At 30.4% G+C, this 23,748-nt stretch overlaps 3 protein-coding genes across 3 annotated transcripts; all 3 read left to right on the forward strand.

The window, feature by feature from the left end:
* Nucleotides 1-1,635: 1,635 nt before the first annotated feature.
* On the forward strand, nt 1,636-7,458 carry TRIADDRAFT_51326 (uncharacterized protein; the record flags this gene model as incomplete). Its single annotated transcript, XM_002107590.1, has 9 exons — nt 1,636-1,720; nt 2,848-2,915; nt 4,288-4,675; nt 4,932-5,013; nt 6,433-6,458; nt 6,541-6,587; nt 6,743-6,836; nt 6,958-6,968; nt 7,294-7,458. The coding sequence occupies 9 exons, from the start codon at nt 1,636-1,638 to the stop codon at nt 7,456-7,458; spliced, it is 966 nt and encodes a 321-aa protein (XP_002107626.1).
* A 4,667-nt stretch (nt 7,459-12,125) lies between these two features.
* On the forward strand, nt 12,126-15,632 carry TRIADDRAFT_51327 (uncharacterized protein; the record flags this gene model as incomplete). The annotated part of the gene is made up of 5 exons (XM_002107591.1): nt 12,126-12,255; nt 13,133-13,522; nt 14,579-14,742; nt 15,396-15,440; nt 15,504-15,632. 5 exons carry the CDS (start codon nt 12,126-12,128, stop codon nt 15,630-15,632), a joined length of 858 nt encoding a protein of 285 aa, XP_002107627.1.
* A 3,229-nt stretch (nt 15,633-18,861) lies between these two features.
* Nucleotides 18,862-21,424, forward strand: TRIADDRAFT_51328 (uncharacterized protein; the record flags this gene model as incomplete). Its single annotated transcript, XM_002107592.1, has 7 exons — nt 18,862-18,906; nt 19,617-20,019; nt 20,209-20,278; nt 20,418-20,462; nt 20,863-20,894; nt 20,957-21,024; nt 21,128-21,424. The coding sequence occupies 7 exons, from the start codon at nt 18,862-18,864 to the stop codon at nt 21,422-21,424; spliced, it is 960 nt and encodes a 319-aa protein (XP_002107628.1).
* Nucleotides 21,425-23,748: the final 2,324 nt, after the last annotated feature.

Genomic DNA, 23,748 nt, shown 5'->3' on the forward strand with positions numbered 1-23,748 from the left:
TAGCTTCAAAAGCCATGAAATTTAAACTAGAAAATTTTTAAACTGATATTTTCAACACTCGAGAGAATGGTATCACGTTTCATTTGGGATGGAAATACGATATTTTTAATCAAGGATTGTTATTCAACTTCTTCATGCCACAAATCAAAATCAATCATGACATACAAAAATTAATCATCCTTTTTTTTCGATCGTAACCGTGTCATAAGTAGCCTAAAGTTACTTTCATTTAATCGCTAACCTTAAAATTGTAAATCACACTTCTACTGCACATGTTATCAGTAAGATTGTTTAGTTTAATTTTTCCTTTAAATGTTTTTACTTACACCTACAATGAAGCGATCATGCATTATTCAAACCAACGCCCAGATATTCACGATGTATAAACCATCGTACCTAACCCAAGTTGTCATCGTATCGCTTGATATATCATTCACAAATGGGCATAGTATCCTGCGAAATGGGTTTTCAAAGCCAATTCTCTCTATGTACATGATTTACTACCAAAGTTGATCAACAGGACATAAAAGCTGCGTTTTAGTTGCAGCGATTTTGTCGATGAATCTTGCTAATGTTGGACTCCTTTGATCGATAGAAGTACAGCACGGTACTGTATAGTGCTCTTTTATTCTATATGCAGAACTATAATTATAATATAAGCACCTGATTGATATTTACTTTTCAACTTAATCTCCCTTTGCTATACAAATTCATCGCATGCCATGCTTTGCAAAACAATTTCCATAACTCTGTAAAACGAAATATATAAATATAGAAAATGTTGATGAACGGGTATATGATTGTAAACCATTATACTACCAGTCTTTAAAAAAAACGCTAATTAAACAGGCTAAGTCATAACTTATTGCTATTCTATACGAATATGGTGAAGCTACGGAATTTATTAATTCATAAATAATTACCCACTACCTAATACATATATAATGCAAGCAGAGGCAACCGCATTACTTTAACAACCCCAATCGACAATCTTTTTAGTTTGCAACCATTATCTTCTGATTGCTACAGTAACAGAAAATATGACTTGTCATATGGGAATATAAATGAAATACTTATGACTAAATCGAATAACAAGTAGTTTAGTTACGCATTCGCACACTTGTTTTAACATAACAGATGAACTGGAATCAGTTAAAAAGGATTGATTGTAGGCGTATGCTGGCACTATTATTGAAGCTACTCTTGCAGGTTAACACATAGACAAAATTAATTAAATAATGAACGAATTAAACTAACCTCTAGCTGAAAATGAGGCAGATAATTAATTTATAATAATGCATGTATCAGCCGCTTTAGTTACTCAAAAGATTAAGTTCTCAATTTTTCAATTCATCTGCTTTCCGTTTATACAATAAGCAATTACGGTCTGCAATCATATAACCTTATGTTCAAGTTGTATTATTACTATAAGTGTAATAAAAGAAGCTTTCAATAAAATTACATACTGTCAACAATTATCTAGTGCCGATATACAGCATAACCACCATTTATTTTCTGTGCGATCTCATTAAGGACCCGATAAAATTCAATAAGAAGAGTCGCTTTGCAATACGATCTTCACCTACCGAAGTCGCATGTATATTTTCGCCGCAAAAACTAAGTATAACCCAAGTGATGACGAACAAGATATATGATTTTTTATGGAATAACCCAAAATATAGCAAGTTATCTTCTCCGGTTTACTGGGATTCCACAGGAGGTATGAATTTTATAATTGTGAATGATTAAGCTTTAGAAACTGCATTCTAAATATAGAAGATATGCTTTTATCTTATTAAAAATAATAGCCTACATTACTTTTTGTTATACAATGCGAAATGTAGCCAAAGTTGATTACTGAATCTATTGCAATAGTTCTATTCAAGTAAAACAATAGATACCATACTGTACATAACAGAATGCAATCAATAAATAGCCATTAATTCGTTTCCTATTTAAAATTATAATTCAAGCGAATAAAAATATACGTTACGGTACCAGATTTAATCATATCGAGCAGGCTGCAGAGAAAACGCCTTTAAACCTTAATAGTATACCTCAATATGATACTGTTACGGTTTAAGATATTATGTGATAATGTTATTGAAGAAGAAATAGACGGTTACGATTAGATAATCATAAATATTATGATCTGTTAATATTGTGAGATTCAATCGTTAATGGACTTCCATTAACGAATGTGTAGAAGTAAGGTACTTAATATGCCAATGACGTGTAATAACCAAAATGGCGGTTGTCACACTTGTAGGGAATCCGTTAGATCTTAAATTGTTAATTGGCGCTATAATATTATTAGCGCATAATAATATCAATTATCATATATTTGTTCGATAGTAATTAATAGGATTACAAAGTTATAGAAAAGACTAAGTTATACATAAGAATAATTAACAGGTGGAAAAGGTGTAGATTTGATACAAGTATATAAGAGGTTGTAATTTACCTCGCTAGGCAGGAGGAAAATACGGAGACCTAATAAAGTTAGTTTAGTAAATTTATCCAGACGCTTCTAGTCCGCCTTTACTGTTGACTGAGGTCCTTCGCTGAAGTGGAGCGAGTAGTGACGCCTGGTGGCAGTTTTACGGTAGGACAGAGGAGAGTAGGATAAGTGTGGAACGGGAATCCGATTGTTGCAAACGACGTTGTGACAGATACTAATAATTTTTTAGAAAATAAAATTGATTGTTTACGAGCTAAAATTAATATTTCAGAAAATTGATAGGCTTTGAAAATTCTTCTCATTATTTTTAAATGCTAATGCTACCTTGTTACATTTCCATAGAGGAAACTAAAGTATACTTTCTCTTCAATTATTTTCACACTAAGCCTGTAGAGTAGTATCCCACATCTTCTGCGATAAGTATGCTGGTGACTATCCCTGTAAAATCGTAAAGGTAAGCTTTTAAATAATTGCTTAGTTAGTATCTATATGTTATTTCATTGATCATTTTCAAATATTACAGTATAGTATCGCCACATGCGATTTTACAGGGGTTTCTTATAAGATTATAATGTTGTAATGTAACTAGTATTGTGATTGTAGACTGTTAGCCATGTTTAGTATAATATACGGTAGATATTTATCCTAAGAAATATTTGGTAGCTATAACTATAGACTGTAGTAGTAGAGACTCTATGCTAGAATACAGATGACTATATACAGTAAGGTGTTGAGTTACTAATAAGGCTATAGGTAAAAATAGAACTGTAAATCATATATTACGATATGGTTAATTCATTGTACTTTGGCTGGTGTGAATAATGTCTACGTAAGTACTGTAGTCGTATCCATATTGGATTAATGTTGGTCCGCAGTAGAATAGTCTTACTAAGAATAATTTAACTATGTGTAAAATAAGGTAAAAGGTTGCCATGCGGATTGTAGCTGCGAATGCTACGAAAAGTATAAAAGCATGCAACTTTAGATTATTCTGTTAGTTCGTTCTAGAAGTCTTTAGTAGTAGTATTCGGCTAGAGTAGAGCTGTGTGTAGTTAATCTTTGTATAAGATTCAATAAAGCCCTTATTTTTCTAAAATTTGGAATCTCGTGATTGGTATATATCCCAAATGTATAACCTATAGTTTGTAACAATATTTAAATACGAGTACATTAATTTAAACATAGTAAAGCTATATATTGTTGTAAGGTTGCAGCATAAGTCATCTTCTTAATATACATTTCTGTTACTAAAGCTATTACTGAGATAATTGTCTGTTTAAGAAGTTCAATAAGTCTCCATATTCAATAAGATAAAAGAAACATTGCTACCTAATTTACTATAACCCCACAGTTATAGATCAAGCTACTTTCTACATCTAAATTGGATGATTTAGCTTATTTCTTCATACTTATTTGGTAACCTAATGAAGTTATTATAAGAGCAAGCAGTACCACTTTTGCACGTTTCGTTGTATTTATATTTGCTCACGGCCATTAATGTAATCCATCGCTTAGTAACAGTATTTAAATATCAATGCATGATCAATCACTGTAAATTGCATTCAGTGACAAGTATTAGATCTTCAGTTCGACATTAATTGACGATCTATACGATATTTCCTTCTATTGCAGCTATTGTTGTGATAGCAATAGCTTATAAACGATAAATCACTGCATACATTCAATCAAATAATTAATGTTATATATTTTAAGAATATAAAATCAAATTATTGTATTTTATTGTCATAGTTATGCAATTGGTGGACTTAAAAACTAAAATAAATAGTTTAATTTCATTATCGATAATCTCTTTTCAATGTACACAGGATGGTCACAGTAATACTTCTTCACCAGAAGATAAAACAATAATACTACAGAAATATGGCGATGAAGATTTAAAAATTATTGAAGTTATTGATCAGGATGATCGGCAGTTTTACTTACCTATGCTGCCTGATGGCACAACAAATGAAACGATAGCTATTCGCTGCCCTAGTGATGTCTTTAATAGCAATGCCACTTCCAAATATCAAGATCCAACAAAAGGATCCATCATTAATTTACAACCTGCTAAACTGGTTATTTCCATACTACCTACATCTAAATCCCCTAGTACAACTGATGGCTATTCGAATAAAACAACATCAGCCAAGTTAACGAGTATATTATCGGATACTACCCCAAAATCTGATGCTCAAACGGACCAGATAAAGTGTAAGTCTACTAGCACTTAGTCACCTCTAAAATTCGTTATAATCACTCTTCATATTATAATTGATTATTTCACTATGTTCACTACTAGATATTTTTGCAGCGATTTTAGCCCCTCTAAGTATTATAGTCATATTGGTACTGGTATATATATGTCGTAGGTAAATGCAATATATATTATATATATACAATTGTAGCGCAATAACTCGATAGCTTAAAAAATTATTGCTTTTGATAAACTATATGCTGATAAAACCAGGTATTAACATAAGTGCCCATCCTAATAATCTTAATTCGTTACTTTTATTCAGTAAATCCCCAAAACCAATTCCGGAACCGACGTAAGTTTATCATCTATAAAGAATTATACCAAATTCATTAATAGCTATAACCTTATATTAAACTGAATTACCCTGTCAAAGAATTGATCAATAATTAATTAAGTTTCAAATCATTATCGTATGAATTAATTAGTGATAAATTTTTCCATCAGTGTGTGTCTGAAGGGAAATTTAGAAAAATAATTTATTCCGATATACTGCTACGATGTATACGCCATTAGTGCTCTTGTCCCGAGGTATCGTAATTAGATGATAACAAAACTTTTTGAATCTTAAAGCTAAGATTACTAGATTTCTATTTAAATTGTTTCAGTTATTTAACAGGTCTTCAGTAGTAATAACAGTCACAGTAGTAGTCAAGAAGGTTACATTAATTCTTAGCAATACTTCTTGCAATTTTCAATTTCGCTGCTGTCTAGCTCCCTTAATTCCTGCTAGAAAATTTTGCGTTATCCCCTTAAATCGTTACAATTGATTAGTATTCTTTATAAATGACAGTTGCAGTAGTAACCACGAAGGTTTAATCAATTTTTTTCAGCATCTCTTCCAATTTCTATCAATTAGCAAAATGATCTATGGTAACATTGCAAGTACAAGGAATTACTACTTGCAATCATGTTTTAGGATGGAAGTTTTAGGATTAGAAATTATCCTAAAACTTCCATCCTAAAAGATGATTGCAAGTAATAATTCCTTGTACTTGCAATATTACCATACATCATTTTGCTAATTGATAACACTCTTGCATCTCGAATCTATATTTGGAATTTCCTGAAATCAATTAGAAGTTATAGCTAATGGCAGTACCCTGACAAATTCCGTCCGTTGCTATTCTAGCATTTTTATGCATCAGCCGTTGCCAAAGATATACCAATTTAATCGCATCATTAATTCACCATGCTTGTAATCATGTCATAAATGACTAGCTAGGATAATTTAACAGAATTTAAATAATTTCACCTTCGAATTTATAATTTAATATCTTCAGATGATTAAAGACTACTTTCAATAACTCTCAAAATCATGGCTAATGTCATACATGACTAACTTAGATATTTTAAGTGAATTTAAACAATTGTATTTCATCTTAGTTCAATATCTTCGGACAATTTTACACTACTTTTCAATAGCTTTCAAAATAAACAGTTATGTCATAAATCAATAACTTACATAATAAATTTTGCTTCAAAAATTTACGATTTAATATCTTGGGATAAGTTTAGACTTATTTTCAATAACTATCGAAATTAAGTATTACGTCATAAATAAGTAACTTAGATCAGATAGACAAATGTGAATAATTTTGTTTCCGAATTTACAATTCAATATCCTCGGACAAGTATAGACTACTTTTCAATAACTATGAACAGCAAATATTGATCAAATTAATCCATATTTTTTTATTATATTTTCTTATAGGCCTCCATTCTTTCCCATACAGCCTGGTAAGTTAGCCGCAGCAAAATTTTAATACCTTGTTATCTTTCTTAAGAAGTTGAAGTAAATTTGACAATTAAACCTTAATAGTATCACCAAATGAACCGCAAGTCTCTGAGAGCGATTTGAGTCTAGGAGTAAGAGAAACCTTGATACAAACAATAAACATTGAAATTAACCTCGCTTTTCGCTTAATATAATTAATAATTAATACTCTTTAACTTATTGCCATAACTATTGTGAGTATCCTTTATATTGATGTAGTAATAAATGAATATTACTTCTTGCATAGCAAACGGGTAGGCCACCAACAGAAAATTTTCCAAATACCGCAGATTATGGACATGCCAATAATCACATAGATCCGGATGCAATGGATAATTATGGTAAGTCAGTTGGTACATACTCACATTTCCTTCATATTCTTCTCATAAATGAATACTATAAGTCCAATGTAAGAAGGGGGCATATTTTAAATTGTATTTTCCATTCATTTTGATATTCTAGGTCGTCCAACAGTAAGTAGAAGATCTTTACTCTTACGGATCATCTCATTTTTCTTATTATCAATGCCATTAGATCGGATTATAAATACTTATTAACATATCATCAACTATCATTTCTAAATCCAATCCTATGCGTCATTTCCTCACCTGTATTAGTTCTTTTATTTAATATTCATTAATTTAGAAAATTTATTCAATAGCTCAGTGTTGACATCAATGTACAAATATAGCGTTTGCTATTAAATAGATTATCTTTAGTTTTCATATATTTCATTATTTGATCCTTAAATTCATGTTTATTCCGGCTTTTCCAATAACTGTCAATGTGTCCCCGTAGATGTTAAATAATCATCCAGAGAATAACCTCCATGGCGATGGTGAAAATATTACTACCACGAACCAGTCTTTAGGATGTCCGCAATGTATTACTCATCACGCCTTATATAAGAAATCTGGTAAAACAACGGAAGGCGACTATGAAGAATATCTTTTGCGGCTGTGAGTGTCATTGTATCCAACGTTCTGCCATCGAAGATATCAGTACCTATAGTCAATATAAAGAAACTATAGTCTGATTAAGGGCTTGTTTATTAATATAGAACATTCAAACCCATTTTACAACATTTTATGCATTGATCCTGCGTAGACATTAAGTTATATATGAATATCGACTTCTTTTCTCCACATTAATGTGATTTCATTAATTAACTAATCAATGTTATGATAGTAACAATTCAACTATGAGGCAAGAAGTTTTGATTTTATTATCTATATGTAGTTCCAATTCACCACAAAGATATTTATGATTTTGATTTTAATTAGTTATAGCTTTGACTTGAAGTTATATCTTTTCTTTATGTTTTTTTGAAAATGCAGTATGAAAATTAATGTAATTGCTATCAGCTTTTGAAATCTTTTCAGTTTGAATACGGGCAGCATCCTTACATTTATTAAATACTATTTGCTCTCCGTTGACTGGAATATCTATAATAAGCAAGAGTAAAGATATGAGTAGTTTTTTAAATTGCTCAAAGTGTACAGTAGGTATTAGATTGGATTAAGAATATCATTTTTTATATAATTTATTCAAGAAACCATTGACTCTAACAAGTACTTTGTAAACGCTGTACTTGTTGGATTTTGATCTTTATTTTTTCTTTTATGTATTGAAATAAAGTTAACGTAATTTTCCACTAATGATAATAGGAATGCTATCAATTAATTTTCCTAACACTAGATCAGTTGAAGAAAAACATTTTTAAGTCAACAGCAATTGCTTAAATTTAGCCTACTACTTAAGAATCCTGACTAATATACTGGCAACTAACTGTATGGAAACTAGATCAGTCGACTTAAAATCATTTTCTGTTTGACATAGTTTCAAACCAAGTTAATTTATTTCTTATGGATATTTATATGAATATTAGCAGGCAATTTCCAAACATTTTACTAGCTGGTTCAAGATTGTTTAAAGTTTGAAGATAATCAACGAAAAGTTAGCATTCTCTAATGATTGCAAGCTTGAACACTAGTTTTGAATTTACGTCCAATCAGCTAAAGTTAGCCAACTTATGATGGTTGTGAGCTGGATATTAGTGTTGAATTTAAATCTAATCTAGAAAACTTCACATATATAATGATCGAATTGTTGTCCAATAAACCATTCTTCCAACTATTTCCTTAAATTGATACAGAAAAGGATAGTCTACACATAGAGTTAGGAATAGAGATTTATTGCTGCTATTTACATGAACGTACTGGTCATCCAGTCTATCAGTACGATAAGTTAGCCAATTTTACATCTCAACGATTCTAGTAAAGCAACTTCTAACATTCCATTGATATCAGTCATCTTTTTTAGCCTTTTCGTAAACATATCTATTAAAATTTCTAATATTTTTTTTCTGTTTATAAGTAATCAATGCTAACTTATTCCTCAGGACAGTTAATTGTAATACCAGCAAGTATTGCACTCATTGATGCAGAATCATTTTCAGTTACGTATAATTAATCAAAGTTAACTTATTCCCCATTCATAGTTACTAGAAATGGGCAAGTTCAAGGTCTAAGCTTAGCTTAGCAAACCCATCAGCTAAAGTTGTGGACTTTATGTTATGTTTCTGCTTGTTAGCAAGGCTCTAAAGTCATGCGAGTACAGTATTGTCACTAGTGCCCATACATTCGTTCATCATACGAAATAAAATCAATAAGGAAGCTATGCTGATATTTTAATATATTTGATATCTATTTTGTGAGGAGAGTAGCCTAAGTAACCTAAACTAACTTCCTAATATGCCAAGTACATAGTAGTATTAATTCTAGCAAATCATTTTTTAAGAGCTGCATTAGTTATTTCAAGGTCATTTTAATTAAGGTGCAATTAACTAAAGCCAAGTTCTGATTGATATTGATTAAAATTCTGGTCGGCGATTCTGAAAGCATTATATCCATTTTTAAGATTATCTTTTTCGGCCTTATACAGATTTGAATAAAGTTCGCTAACTGTTGTTAATAGTTACTAAAATACCAGAAAGGACTACAAAAACTTTACAATACTAAGCGATTCAAATCCTATTCCTGTTACCAGTAAACAAATAACATCGCTTTCGTTAATTTTTTCATAGTTTCGGAATCGAGCAGCAAAAGCTTTACATTTTCCACGAGCTAGGAAATAAGTAATCAGTTACAGAACGGCAATTCATTGCATTCCCTAGATTTAACTCATTTATGCAATGAAAATTTAAAGTTAGAAATATTTCTCATTGATTCATAATCGAGAAGATTGACAGATATTTATATCCACGAGAATTATAAGCTTTTGTTTTATATTTTCAGAACTTCATTGCCACAATATTACTTGCAATTTAAACACTTTACCAAAATTTTACATTTAAAATACCGGTAATTCGTAATCTTTAAGTAATGCATTGAAATAGTAATGTTTTCTGTAGAATATGCTGCTGTTTTTTAGTCATTTTATTTCTAAAATCTACTAATGCAAGAAGTTTCCTCTTGCCCACCAGAGCTTTTTAATTTTTTATGTAGTATCTCAAACGCTAGAGAATCAGTAATAAAACTTGTTAATATAAAACTGTTGTTGTAATCTATATGTTAAGTAAAGTGAGTAGAATAAATTTCGTACTCTTATTCTACAACTATGCTCATTTTAGTTCTAAGTATGTCAAAAAATGCACAGTATGCTTTGACGATAGTTGTGATGTTATAAAAGGAATAAAGAGTCAGCATGCTGCATTAAGATGGCTCTATACCCTGCCTGCTGAACGATTAAATTATAATTAGCACTTCTGAGGTTATCTTCGCACCTTACAAATAAATCAATATACATCAAATTTACATTTACATCACAGTTATATCTTGTGTGAGCTTAACATCACATTCGATCCTCACTCGAATGATTTATTTTGAAGTAATGATTTCATGAAAGTTAAAGCATGATTGACAATTTTTCTATCAGGAGAAAGGTACATGGTTATGATTCAGGCAAGAGCTCTACGCTGAGACATTTCCAGCTGTATACTGATACTTATTAGCATGTTAGCGTTAGAATTGCTGAATATCGGATAAATAAATGAGACATATTCTATTATTGGCCATATTAAAATCTAGATATTAATAAGACCGACAGAGTATTGGAAACATAGTACCGACGAGTACCTTATAGATATAAACGTATCACCTGGATTTAATGACCTAATCTACCGGGAAGAAATTATTCCTTATGAATACTTTCGAGAAGAACTTTTTAAAATACAAATGTTGAATTATTATTATTAAATCGTAACCTTTATGCCTTCAACGATAATTTATACTATTATTAGATGTCGCTTTACGAACATACCATAGTTTCGTTTATGTTGAAAATGCTGAATAAACATCTTATTCTACATCACATATATTGAAATATGGTTTGAAATATGATGGATTTATTCCATGGAAAATCTACCGATGGCTATAATGTGCATAAAATTTTCAAAACTTAGACAGCGATTGATTATTTATATTGTCAATCATATGATAATTAATAAGGAAATCAATTCTACAACTATCATAGTTGTTTTTATCCTCTCCTCACAACTTGCTATTGTAATGTTGCCGATTTTAAAAATGATTAGATTCTATTACATTCTATAACGAATAAGGTATCGGTTTATCATCTTTCCTCTTCTGATATTAGACCATGATCCATCTTAATATAAGCATGCAACGCCCTTAATTTAAAGGTAAAAAACATGGCTTACGTTAGTTTGGATAGTAATATTTAGATATAGTTCCTTAAATAGTATCATTGTCTTAAATCAGCAATTTGTACTGGTGTACTACCTCACTAAATAGATAATGCTTAAGTTCTTTGAAAGTTAAGAAAGGAAATTAGGAAGACCGAAAAGTTTGAATGAGTTTTATTCTTATTTCACTTTGCAAATCTATCAGTTTTGGATTAGCTCTGGATCCAGTTTGTTGTTGTTAACTTTTCGAATTACTTTATTTATGTTTTCACCGAAACTCGACTCTTTCATGATAATATCATGATAATATCATCTCATTAACTACTCACAGCAATCTAATTGAAAAATTATTACCTTGGATTAATCAATAAACAATCGTGTTAATCTTTAAAAAAAGAACAAGGAATAGCAAGGCAAATAAAAAGACCTGTGTATAACACTATATCCAGTCTTGTAGAATATTTTATTATTCATTGAATTATAAATAGTTGCTATTATTTCATGATGTGGGATATCTAGTTTACAAGCTTGCTGTTTTACTATTGCAATCGATTACAACCAATTTCACTATTTTAAGCCAAAGTATTTCAATTGCTTCATTCAAGGAAAAATCAACATTTCTTGCATTAAAGCATCCTATTCATGCTCTTCTCTTCATGCTTGCTTGTATCATTGAAATAACTGGCTACTATTTTATTCGAATTTATTATTTCGATTTTTCAAGGCCATAGTTGTAGCAACGCCCAATTACTCTGTTAGTACAACAAATGTTTGTGATTTCTTTCAACAAATTCAAAGCATTTATCAATAAATGGTAATTATTAACCGTAGGGCGCCCTCTTTGTTCTTCGTTACTAGGATTAGGCTAAAAATCCAATTTTTTTCAAAATTCACTCATTACATTAACAAATAGTTGAAGGCCATCATGCAAAATTTACGTAAACCACCCAAACAACAAGCAAATAAATTTATCCATTTATCTAGGATATTATTAAACTTATCCATCATATTCAATCTATCATTTCAACAATGTATGGCAACTAATCCTCAAACAGGTAAAAAAATAATCTTTAAATCTTTAAATGAAAAGGACGCTATTTAAACTACGATCGTAAAGGCTATTTGTGTCAGAAGTATTGTCCATTTAATAAAAGACGCAAACAGATTATTTTCAACATCAATTGCTTAGTAACAACAAAATGTTTTCCTCAATTTTTATATTCATATCAATTACTTTTTTTAAAATAATATTGACTTAAATAAAGTTGAGTCTAGGGATATCTTCGTCTTCACTATCGATCGTGACCTATTTACATGGTCAACAAGGATTTACTATTTCTCTCTATTCTCTTCATAATCAATGTATGTGTAACAACAAGTTATTGAAAACTACGATTAAATATGAATGGTTTTATTCTTTCTCAGGTTAATTATGCTTTATTTACAGTATAATAGGCATTCTGCTTGAGGTTAGCGTTACTTTTTTGTATAGCGTTTAGCATAGAGAATTGATCAGCTAAATAGGAAATCATTCGACTCCGATACAACAGTAATCATATTAGCTATACATTATCCTAGCATGATAGTCGTTCTAGGATTTTACTAACACTCCCATTTCATACTATTCCACGATATCGATTCGTCGATCGCAAGGTAATCTTGTCTAATTCAAATTATCTTAGTATGATAATCGCTCAAGGATTTGATAATGCTCTCATTTTGATATTATTTAATGATTGATTTGTTAATTACAAGATGACCTTTTGCTATCTAATCCAACCCACATTATCTTAGCATAATAATCACTTAGGGATTCTGATAATATTCTTAATCGATATTATAGAACGATTGATTTATCAATTGCAAGGTAAACTGATCGTATCTAATCCAATTTTATTTAATTGCACTCTATATGGGTGCTTTAAACGATAGATAACATTCCCTATGGCATTGGAAATGCTACCGTTACAATTATTGGTAATCAAGCGACAATTATAATTCCATTTGCAGCCAACATTAATCCAGAAAATTTAAATCACGCTAAACATCTCATATCTTATCAGTGGTTTTCCTCCAATTGCCAAACTGGTCAAGTCAACTTTAGGGACAAAACCAAGAGCAATCCTTTTCTCTACAACCTTCCATATGGAGAAATACACTATAGCTTCATCATTTTTAGCTTTTATACCTGTTTAAAAATGAAGGTCAATCTAACTAGCATAATTCAAGGTGATGTTCTAGCGAGTAATCAAAGTAAGGGAGTGGAATATGTAGATGTTAATCCTTACGTCCGTTTTTTTTCCTGGAGAACCAAGGACTACGGTAAATGAGACTATTACTTACTCATTTTAACTGAATTTGATCCACTTTGATACTGGTATATTGCCCAGTCTTCACTAGCACTACCACTTTAGCAAATACAACTTGAAATAGTTGCAGTATCGGCGTGATTTTCTAGCTCAAAATAGAATCAGTTTAGTGTATTACAAAACCTTTTCATCATTTAACTCTACTTGATAGAAGTCGAATTGGTTGCAATAGTTAAGAGTGTCATCAAGTCTTCTGCTCACTTCACTCTAAAAAGGAAAATTATACCAACATTAACATGACTTACTGATTTTAATTAAAATTTTAACTAATTTAATGTATTCTAAAGTCTCACTATCCCTTCATTTAAGTTGGTAGAACTTGAAATAGTTGCAGTATCAAACTAATCTCGTCATTTTAGTTTGGTAAACAGGAATTGAAATGGTTAGATTTATGACATGATGTTCTTCCTTTAATAATTACATTTGAACTAGTAAAGTGCGTTGAAAAAAACCATATCTTTTCTATTGAGTTGATAGAACTTGAAATTATTATCATATTAACGCTATTTCCTTACTAGAACTAAACTTGGACCATTCTATAGTGTTCTATAATCTTTCCAGCACTATTGCTTAGTTAATAGAACTTAAAATTGTAGTAATATTGATGAGATTTTCTTACTGGAACTAAATTTTGGTCAGTCTACCGTGTTTTAAAGTCTTCATATCATTTCATTTTAGTAGATAAAACTTGTAATTGTTACAGTATGGATAGGATACCAACATTCATTTAAGCAATATAGTATTTCATAGTACTTACTAAAGAATACCGGATGCTTAACTGATTCAACTAATCACCAGTAATAGTATTCTCCACTGACTAAGGTTCAAATTTCACTGCCTTTTTTAAGCAACAAAAATGAATCGAATCGATCAGTCAGTCCACCTTAAGCTTAGTACATCACGAAAGAATAAGTCATGATCTTCAAAGCAATGTAAATGATGATCTATGCTATCGATTAATCGATATTGGACATATGATTCTATTCTAAAACACCGTTTCATTCTCTAGCAATACCAAATGCTCCCAGAAGAATAAGAATTAAAGCCGACTTAAGTAAAGAAGGAGCTCAAGTACTGATGGATTCCAGTTCCTGGACTTACAACTTAATTGATAATAAATTAACCTGCCGGGTAAAGATAAAATCAATCAATCTAGCTGCAAACAAGAGTAAGGTAAGATTACTATGGTTAAAATAATGCTAGTATTAACAACGGCAGAACTATTTAAATCCAATAATCATGATCACTGATGCGAAAGGAAAAAAATTAGTGATCCCATGCCGTAGTTGTCTTTTATTATCATCCTTCTGCCAGGTAATTTTAGTCATCTCTGATACCTCTCTACTACTATTGAATAATCTATGATAATTTTGAAGGAATGATTATTCCCTAATTACAAATCGTCTTGCCTACTTCAAGTTCCATTCTTACCGTCAAGGCAGTCACAACTGCTTAGTAGTTAAAGGAAAAAAATGTCATGTCATATCTTTTTAATTGCAGAACTAAAGAGAACTTCGGCAATTTAGTTTTCCTCGTAATGAAATGATTCCTCGTTACTAATTCATACCATTCGCCGATATTGATTTTCATGATAGTCATTCACAATAAGCATTAGAACCAGGAATCATGCTACCAACAACTCATTGATAACTGAGTTATTTTTTCATTTTATCAAAATAATCTACTCCATTTTTTGCCATTCTATCGTCAATCAAAAAGTTTTGCAATTCATTTTCGTTACTGGTAATCCATTCAACAAGACACACAAATACCAATTCTTTATATATTATATAATATAATTATAATTTCTTTTCTGACTTCTCTAGTGCATTAATTTCAAGCAAGACCGAATGAATTTCAGGTCGTGTAGGGTTAGCTATTTCTTACGGTAGTTTAGGAACAATATCACTGTACTATTACTGGATATGCAATAGGAATTCAGAGTTCTTATGGAATATATATTACATTTTATAGGGGGTAGAAAAACGCTATTGTTAAAGGAATGTCGAGATTCAATTAATCCGTTCTATATCATACAGTTCTTCATCTTTCCTATTGCATAGTCATAGCTAGATAGACTAACTAAGTTATAAGTACTATTGACAACTACAGCTTTAAAGCTTGCTTAAACTTTAGCTATCATCTCTCGTATAAGAGATAGTTACGCTACTGTAATAAAAGTATCTCTTAACTGTTCCATCTAAACTAATCTAACTTCTAACCAAACCATTATCTCAGGAAGATAGATTTTAGAAAAGGCTTTTGTTGCAGAGTTGAGAATAGTAAGTAGCACAATAATTAACTCGAACAAGAATCTAATCTAAATTATCCTAAGCCTAAAAGAAGTGAAGTTAAGTGTACTCCAAGCTCAACTTTGTAGTTCTTAAATACATTTTGTTTAATCTATTTACGAGGATAAAATTGCCAAAGATCAGACTTGAATCAACAAAAAGAAGACTTTTCCCCTAAGAGATCATCAATATCTTTTTCTGTACAATGGAATCTGCACAATATATCACTACTCTTCTATTAATATCCAACACCCGTAAAGGTGCTGGCCATCTTCATAATTACAGTACATACAGTCATATTGATCTATTTACCATACTTAGCTAGCTGACTAATATTCCTAATCAATAATTGTAATATGCCGTAGAAATTAACTATCACCTAATATTAATATCACGATAATATCTATTCTTACAACCTAACTATGCTAAATAATTCTACTATTACTCCAATTAAATATGAAGGAGCATCACTGCAACTTTCTAATCGTCAATTAGTACTAAGGAAAAATAAATCAATAGTATGCTCACTTTGCAGAGTTATTCATCTCAATAAAGATGATAAACTAACAAAGTCGACTTAACGAACTATAAGTCGTATAAAATTGATTATTTTCTCTTACAATATTGCCTATTACAGAATAGTCTGAACAAATTATTTATTTCATCATTTATCCATGCAAGAGATCTAACGAGAAATGCCTATGCTTTTAAATCATTAAGATAATTTAAATAAAATGGATTAAATTGACCTTATTTCGGAAACGGACCATACTTGCAGTATGCTCTATTTTAATCTTCCCTATATAGCATATACCGAGTATCTATTTTATATTTTATGTATCAACATTACAATGTTTCTCATATTTTTCAATTACAATACGTAGAATTTAGGGATAGTATTTCCCATTGATTATGACAAAGTGCTTTAAAGATCAAAGCAAAGCCTTTTTAATTTCTCACAAAATCTTTTATATAAACTGCTCCTTGCATAAAAATATCAAGAACTATCAATCTTTACTTCTTCGGTCCAGAATTGTCTAACTGTTTACAACCAAATTTACAATTTGTATATATATATACAATTGATTACGTAGATTTTTACGAGCCTTATTGTAAAATATCTTGTCAATACGAATTGTGAATACTATCTACAAGTAGAAACTTGTAAAATTTGACAGTCTAATCAGCAAGTTGAACTATTTAATATAATCTTATAACCATATAATCTTAATCTTAAGCTCTTTGGGAGTTGCCCATATTAATTTGCTTTGTATCCATAAGAAATTTCTTAAAATTGGAATATTTGACAGTTAGCGTTACTGAGATCTTGTCATAGTCCAAAAACGAATTGCCATTACATTAGTAGCCTACTATCCTAACTCATAATAATTGCAAATTCTACCTTTAATACCGCTTATGTAAAGTATTAACGGAACTGATAGGAGAATGCTTGATGTAGCTGTCGCGCTACTAAAGTATGATTTTGGACTAAAATGACACTAAACAGGATTCTAAATTTGACCGTCAAAGACTATCTAATTTTAATTTCTGCTTTTTATTATTTTTAAGAACGTCACCGATGTAACTGCAGAAGACTTGACTTCATGCAAACAAAGTATTTTAAGCTGTAGATGTAAGATTAAACTACGGAAATTATCTTTTCTACAATTGCGAGGTTATGCGCTTTACAGTAAATCCGAAGTCAGCGGTCCATCCTCTCCTATCTACTGGGATAGTACTGGAGGTAATTATTTCAAAAGTCTACTCAAATAGATACTTGAAATATAGTAAAATTTACGAGATATTTATCTAATAGCTAGTGTATTCCAAGAACATAGTAATTGATTAGAAATCGCTTTGATTTTAATAGCATGCTAAAATAGATTCAATATTCCATGGATATAAAAGTTGCAACAATTCATACCGTACTAATTTGTAATTAAAGCAGTATAAGTAAAGTAAAATTTATAATCATAATATAATCGAGATTAATTTCATTTTAGCTCATTTACTTCAATGAATGGCATGTAAATGGAGTGTAATAGTGTTATACAGCTAACGATTCTAACTCTGTCTGTTGATCAATAGACCGCATGAGCATGATTTGATAATCTCAACTAACTTTTGGCTTGTTTTATTTATTATAGCTTGCAAAACAATTACAGATATTTCTTGTACCGGAATGCTAAATGAGTACGAATGTAGGAATACAAAGGCATGTTTATTAATTATTCAGTTTTAAAATGGATCTTGTTGGCTAATTTGGGATAGTAGAACGATATTATTTAGGTATTAATTAGGAAGGAATAGGCTTCAAGTAGTATTTTAGGCCGCCTTTAGGACATATTGAAATGTAACCTTGCTTTCTTCCCTACCCTATGCTATCTAGTCATTATTTACCTACCTTTAGACATAAAAATTTATAGCTCTTAGTAAATATCGTTATATGCACAGACTATCAATTGCTACCATTTCAGAACATTGTACAGGTAGCAATAAATCGTTTTAATACGTTACAAGAAATAGCGAGATAGCCCTTCTGCTCGTCTTCAAAATTCGCAGTTGTAAGCAGCTACTATACTTTTCCTCAATTTATACCCATGAGTACGCTACTACAAAACCAATCTCCAAAAATGAAGATAGAATAAATTTAAGCTGTTCTTTTGATCCTCCATGAACAGCTACTATAGTAACACAAATGCTAAGCGAAATGATCTCCATTCAATCCATGTATTACAATATACCGATACTGAATACTTGATTATGAAGGAAAATGTACTAGAAATAATATGCTAGAATGCTGTATACTATTGTGATATATACCAATCACGAAATTCCAAATTTTAGAAAAATAAGGGCTTTATTCAATCTTATACAAAGATTAACTACACAGCTCTACTCTAGCCGAATACTACTTCTAAAGACTTCTACAACGAACTAACAGAATAATCTAAAGTTGCATGCTTTTATACTTTCCGTAGCATTCGCAGCTACAATCCGCATGGCAACCTTTTACCTTATATTACACATAGTTAAATTATTCTTAGTAAGACTATTCTACTGCGGACCATCATTAATCCAATATGGATACGACTACAGTACTTACATAGACATTATTCACACCAGCCAAAGTACAATGAATTAACCATATCCTAATATATGATTTACAGTTCTATTTTTACCTACAGCCATATTAGTAACTCAACAGCTTACTGTATATAGTCATCTGTACTCTAGCATAGAGTCTCTACCACTACAGTCTATAGTTACAGCTACCAAATATCTCTTAGGATAAATATCTACCGTACATTATACTACACATGGCTAACAGTCTACAATCACAATACTAAGTTACATTACAACTATCTTTATTTAGCAGTCTAATCACTATGTTAAGTTCATATAGCAACTCTAAATATCTACCATATAGCTAAGAAAAGCATACAAATTCCTATTTAATGGTAATGATCAATAAACCTGCCGTCGATAATTATAAGCTATACAAAGTAAATATAGAATTATGCATAATTATCTCCTTTACAATTTAGAACAGTGTAATTATTATTGACGCTGACACGACAGATACGCATAGACTTAAAATTATTACTATTAAGATTCTCAGGATATTATGCTTATTTATTACTGTAAAATACCCCCAGGCAAGAAAGATGGGATTATTTTTCATTTTTACTATCTAATGGAATTTAACAGTGCTGATTATTATTAATTTATCTTTTTATCAATTGTTAATTAAAGAACGATAGCCAGTTGTATCAACCTGTAGCTGATAATATCATCGTTCTGCAGAAGAGTAAAGATGGGAAATTAAATACAGTTGAAATTACTGGTAGGGATAATCTGCTATTTACATTAAGATCATCCGCGGATGCCTTGAGAAATCAAACATATGTCCTTAATTGCCCGATCGTTGCAATTCAAGATCGATCATGGAAATACCTCAACGAAACTGTTGGGTCGGAGTTTGAGCTAGTATTAGCCAAAGCAACAGTCATCGATAAAACGCCTACAACTACAGCAAGAGCCTTTCCAATAGCAACGCCAACACCAACTTTCGGTACTGTTGCAGAAACAACAAGTGAAATTATAATTACTACCGGGAATCCAAATTCCAGCACAACTGCTATAAAAAATACGACAAGTAGAATCATATCTCAGCATTCTTGGACTCAAACAACTCTACCAAGCCTACGAGCTCAAATTATGCCCTGTAATAAATCTCTTCATACTTGACTTATGCCACATAAACCTACTCATCTATACGTTGTATAATTATCGATGCTGGAAGTAATTTAAAGATTATAATAATTACCAATTTTTCATCATATAGACTTTACAGCAGCAATTATTGCATTTTGCGGATGCTCAGTAATTATTTTCATGAGCCTATGCTACTATAAGTATGTCATACCGTATAAACATGGATGATACAATTAATTAATAGAATAATGCTATTTATACTTAATTCAACTCTATTTCTAGCAATGTCTCTCATCTGCAGTTGTATCAAGCTAATATCTATTTCTTCATGAATTGCAGGTGTCACCGACCCTCTAAAGCAGGGTTATATATAAACTCCACAATGTAAGTTCTTCTTTTCTGCATCAACAAATTTTATTCTACATAAATAGCGATAAATTAAAATTAATTGTGTAAAGGAAACATTGTAAAACAAACTTTCTCTTTATCTAGTTAGATTAAATCCAATCGTTAGAATATATTAGTCTCACAATATTAATTAAAAGTAGTTTCAAGTCTATTTATCGCACCCCAAATAATCCCAACAATCTACAGTTGCAGCGTTACAAAATAGAGAGATTTAATACAAAATATATATACTATTCCACAATAATATTATAGTAAATTTAAATTTTATATAGCACTTTACTAAGCATGTCTCATTTTGGAAAACCAGCTCTTTGCCATATAGGTGTAATCTGCACAAGTTTTAATTTGCTGACTTTGCTGACTATCTTATTTTTAGGTTTATCAAGGCTGAGCAGGCCATTGAAACTCGTAAGTTAGCGTCTTAAAATAATCTGTAATGTCATTAAATTAACTGTTAATTTTAATGATAGCGATACAAGGCGTACCTCTCGCTCATAAATATACCTGTCAAGGATATAAACAAGCTTCTGTAATGGAAGTAAGTAAAAATTAATGAAAGTCTCTAGCAATATCTAATTGCTCATATCGACATAAGATTAAACACTAAACCTAACCTATCCTACCATTTTATTATTGTGTAGATCAAAGCTAATCCCCTGGCAGTTAATTTAACTCAAAACGATGAGGAATGTTCAGTTGAGATCGGCGAATATCCCATCGAAGATAAGAATTTCATAGAGTTTGCTAGTCATTTCAACCAAGTCAGCAATTGTAAGACACCTAATATTCGGCCACAAGAGTTAACAAGGAGTCTTAGCAGTACATGTAGCAGCAATATACTCCATGATAGCGAATGTTTAATATCAGACCGATATAGCCGGGAGAATATAATAGAGAAGCAAGATGTGCAAAGAGCTATCGACTATGATTCCAACTAGTCTTCGTTCTATTTATGATTTGTTTGCATACTTGATTCCTATATCTACACTGAAATTTAGGACAATAAACAACTCTGTATGTGTATATATATATAGAGCATCATTATTCATAATGTCGCAAGGCATGTATTTTTTACTAACTAATTTAAAACTTTTTCTTGTAATCAACAATTAATTCATTTCATCGAAGTTTTCAAATTCTAATAGAGTTTTGTCAAAGGTCATATGTCCAAATTTTAGTTTTTAATTTAAGTTCATAAATTTACTCTCCATCATTTATGAAACTAATGTTAACTTAATGTTAAAGGTAAGTGTTATTTAATGATATTAATCTATTGCAGCGTATAAACCAATTATCAATGTAGTAGCATAAATTTTAAAGCTTAATTTAACTAAGTAACTATATTTAAGTATGCGCTAACGCTGCACCGGCATAGAAAAATTAAGTCTTTACTCGCTTTATACTATCTTCAACTACGACCTATTAAATTAAAAATTTTGATTAAGATTTTAAATAATTAAGCCTTGAAATAAACTTTAGATTCTCAGCATTACTAAATTATTAATAATATAAGCATAACTTTACCATAAATAGAGTCTATCTACGGTATACAGCATACAACTAAAATTACTAAGACAGCCCAGCATCCTTAAATCAGAGCATTGTTCAATTATTCAGGTTTATGCAGTGCCTAATGAAAAATAAAAATAACTTGTACTTTAATTTATAATAAAACTGGCTTTTATTAAGAGCAAAGCTCACCACAAATTTTATCATAATTAATGCTCAAATATTATGCTAAATATATCAGTTATCTGACATTATCCAATGTATAATAATTAAAATAATTGTGCCATCTAATATGATTAAATCATAGCCCAGATATACGAATCTCCTTCGCCACATACTCAGTTGCTAAAAAGCAATTACTACAAATACCTAACTAAATTAGTCGCGGTTAAACAACAATGCCTACTACAATCAAAAATTTTACAGGAGTATTCTAGAAACTACTCTTTTATTACAAAATTTCTTTAGAATCACATCGATGTTAATTATGAGGTATTAATTCTAAAATTACGATAACCTGCTGTAAATCAAATTAAAGATTTTCAACTGGTTGATGTGAGGAAATTTGGAATTAGATCTAGTTAGTTCCTACAGAATCCAGCCAAGGTTAGTACAACTAATTAAAAATCATAATAACCTTGAGTGAATAAAATCACACATTTTTGTCAATCGGTTATGGCAATATTCCCTTTTTACTATAATTTCTAGTTTGCTCAATAGTGATCTCCACAAATATTCCATGAATGTCAAATAAAACAATTTGGGTAGTGCATGAAGATCAATGAAGGCCGAACGAGCAATTCTAATAGATTACAATAATTTTAGTCATATCTGCAGCATCTAATTTTCCGTAAGATTTAATTACTTTATCATGAGATTTATTATCAAAAACTGACAATTTCGAGTAAGAATCTGGGATTACTAAATGGAAAGATTTTGTTATTAATGATATAATAATACGCTGATTTTAATCGCTTATCGTGAATCTACTTCTTCTTTAAGATTTTAATTTAGTTTTATATGTGATTTGTCTCGCAACAACCTATAAAACAGTATAAAAATTCAGAAACTGTTAATCTAATAACGTATAAGAAAACAATTTTAACTAAACATGTTGTATCTATTTCTGCTTTAAAATACTAATTTAATTCATCATGTGAATTTTTATAAAATATCTCCATACCAAAGAGCAAAAATGATCTATTCCATTCTAATGCAAAAATTTTAATGGTGAATATTACATCTAGTTCTTAGTAAAGATTTTATTTAGTCAGAGTATCATTTATTTAAGAATATTAAATATAATAAATTCGAATTACTCACAAGAATTATTTTATTATATCGTAATAATCCCAATTGTAGTTACTTTAACCATTACTTTAGCAGGATTTTATTTAGTTTAAAATAGATTTGCTAAAGAAAAATCCGAAAGTACAGGCTAAAATCCCTGAATCTGATCAACAAGGATTTTATTTCAATGATAACATTTTAAGTTGCTCATTCTATCTGTTTCTCTTGCAAAAACTTAGGCTAGTTTACTATGCAATTGTTCAGAAATAACTCATAACATAATATAGAGATTCATAAATGCTAACTGAAACAATTTTATTGCATTAAAATGACTTTAAGTATGATGCTCTTTACATTATCTAATTTCTATACAAGATTTTAATTTTAATTTATGTAGTGGCTCGCTGTGGAATTAATATATGCAAAGTCTCAGGAATAAGTTTTATGCCAGTGCATGATTTTA

The sequence above is a fragment of the Trichoplax adhaerens genome, genomic scaffold (genome assembly GCF_000150275.1).
Source record: "Trichoplax adhaerens TRIADscaffold_1 genomic scaffold, whole genome shotgun sequence".
Classification (NCBI taxonomy): domain Eukaryota; kingdom Metazoa; phylum Placozoa; class Uniplacotomia; order Trichoplacea; family Trichoplacidae; genus Trichoplax; species Trichoplax adhaerens.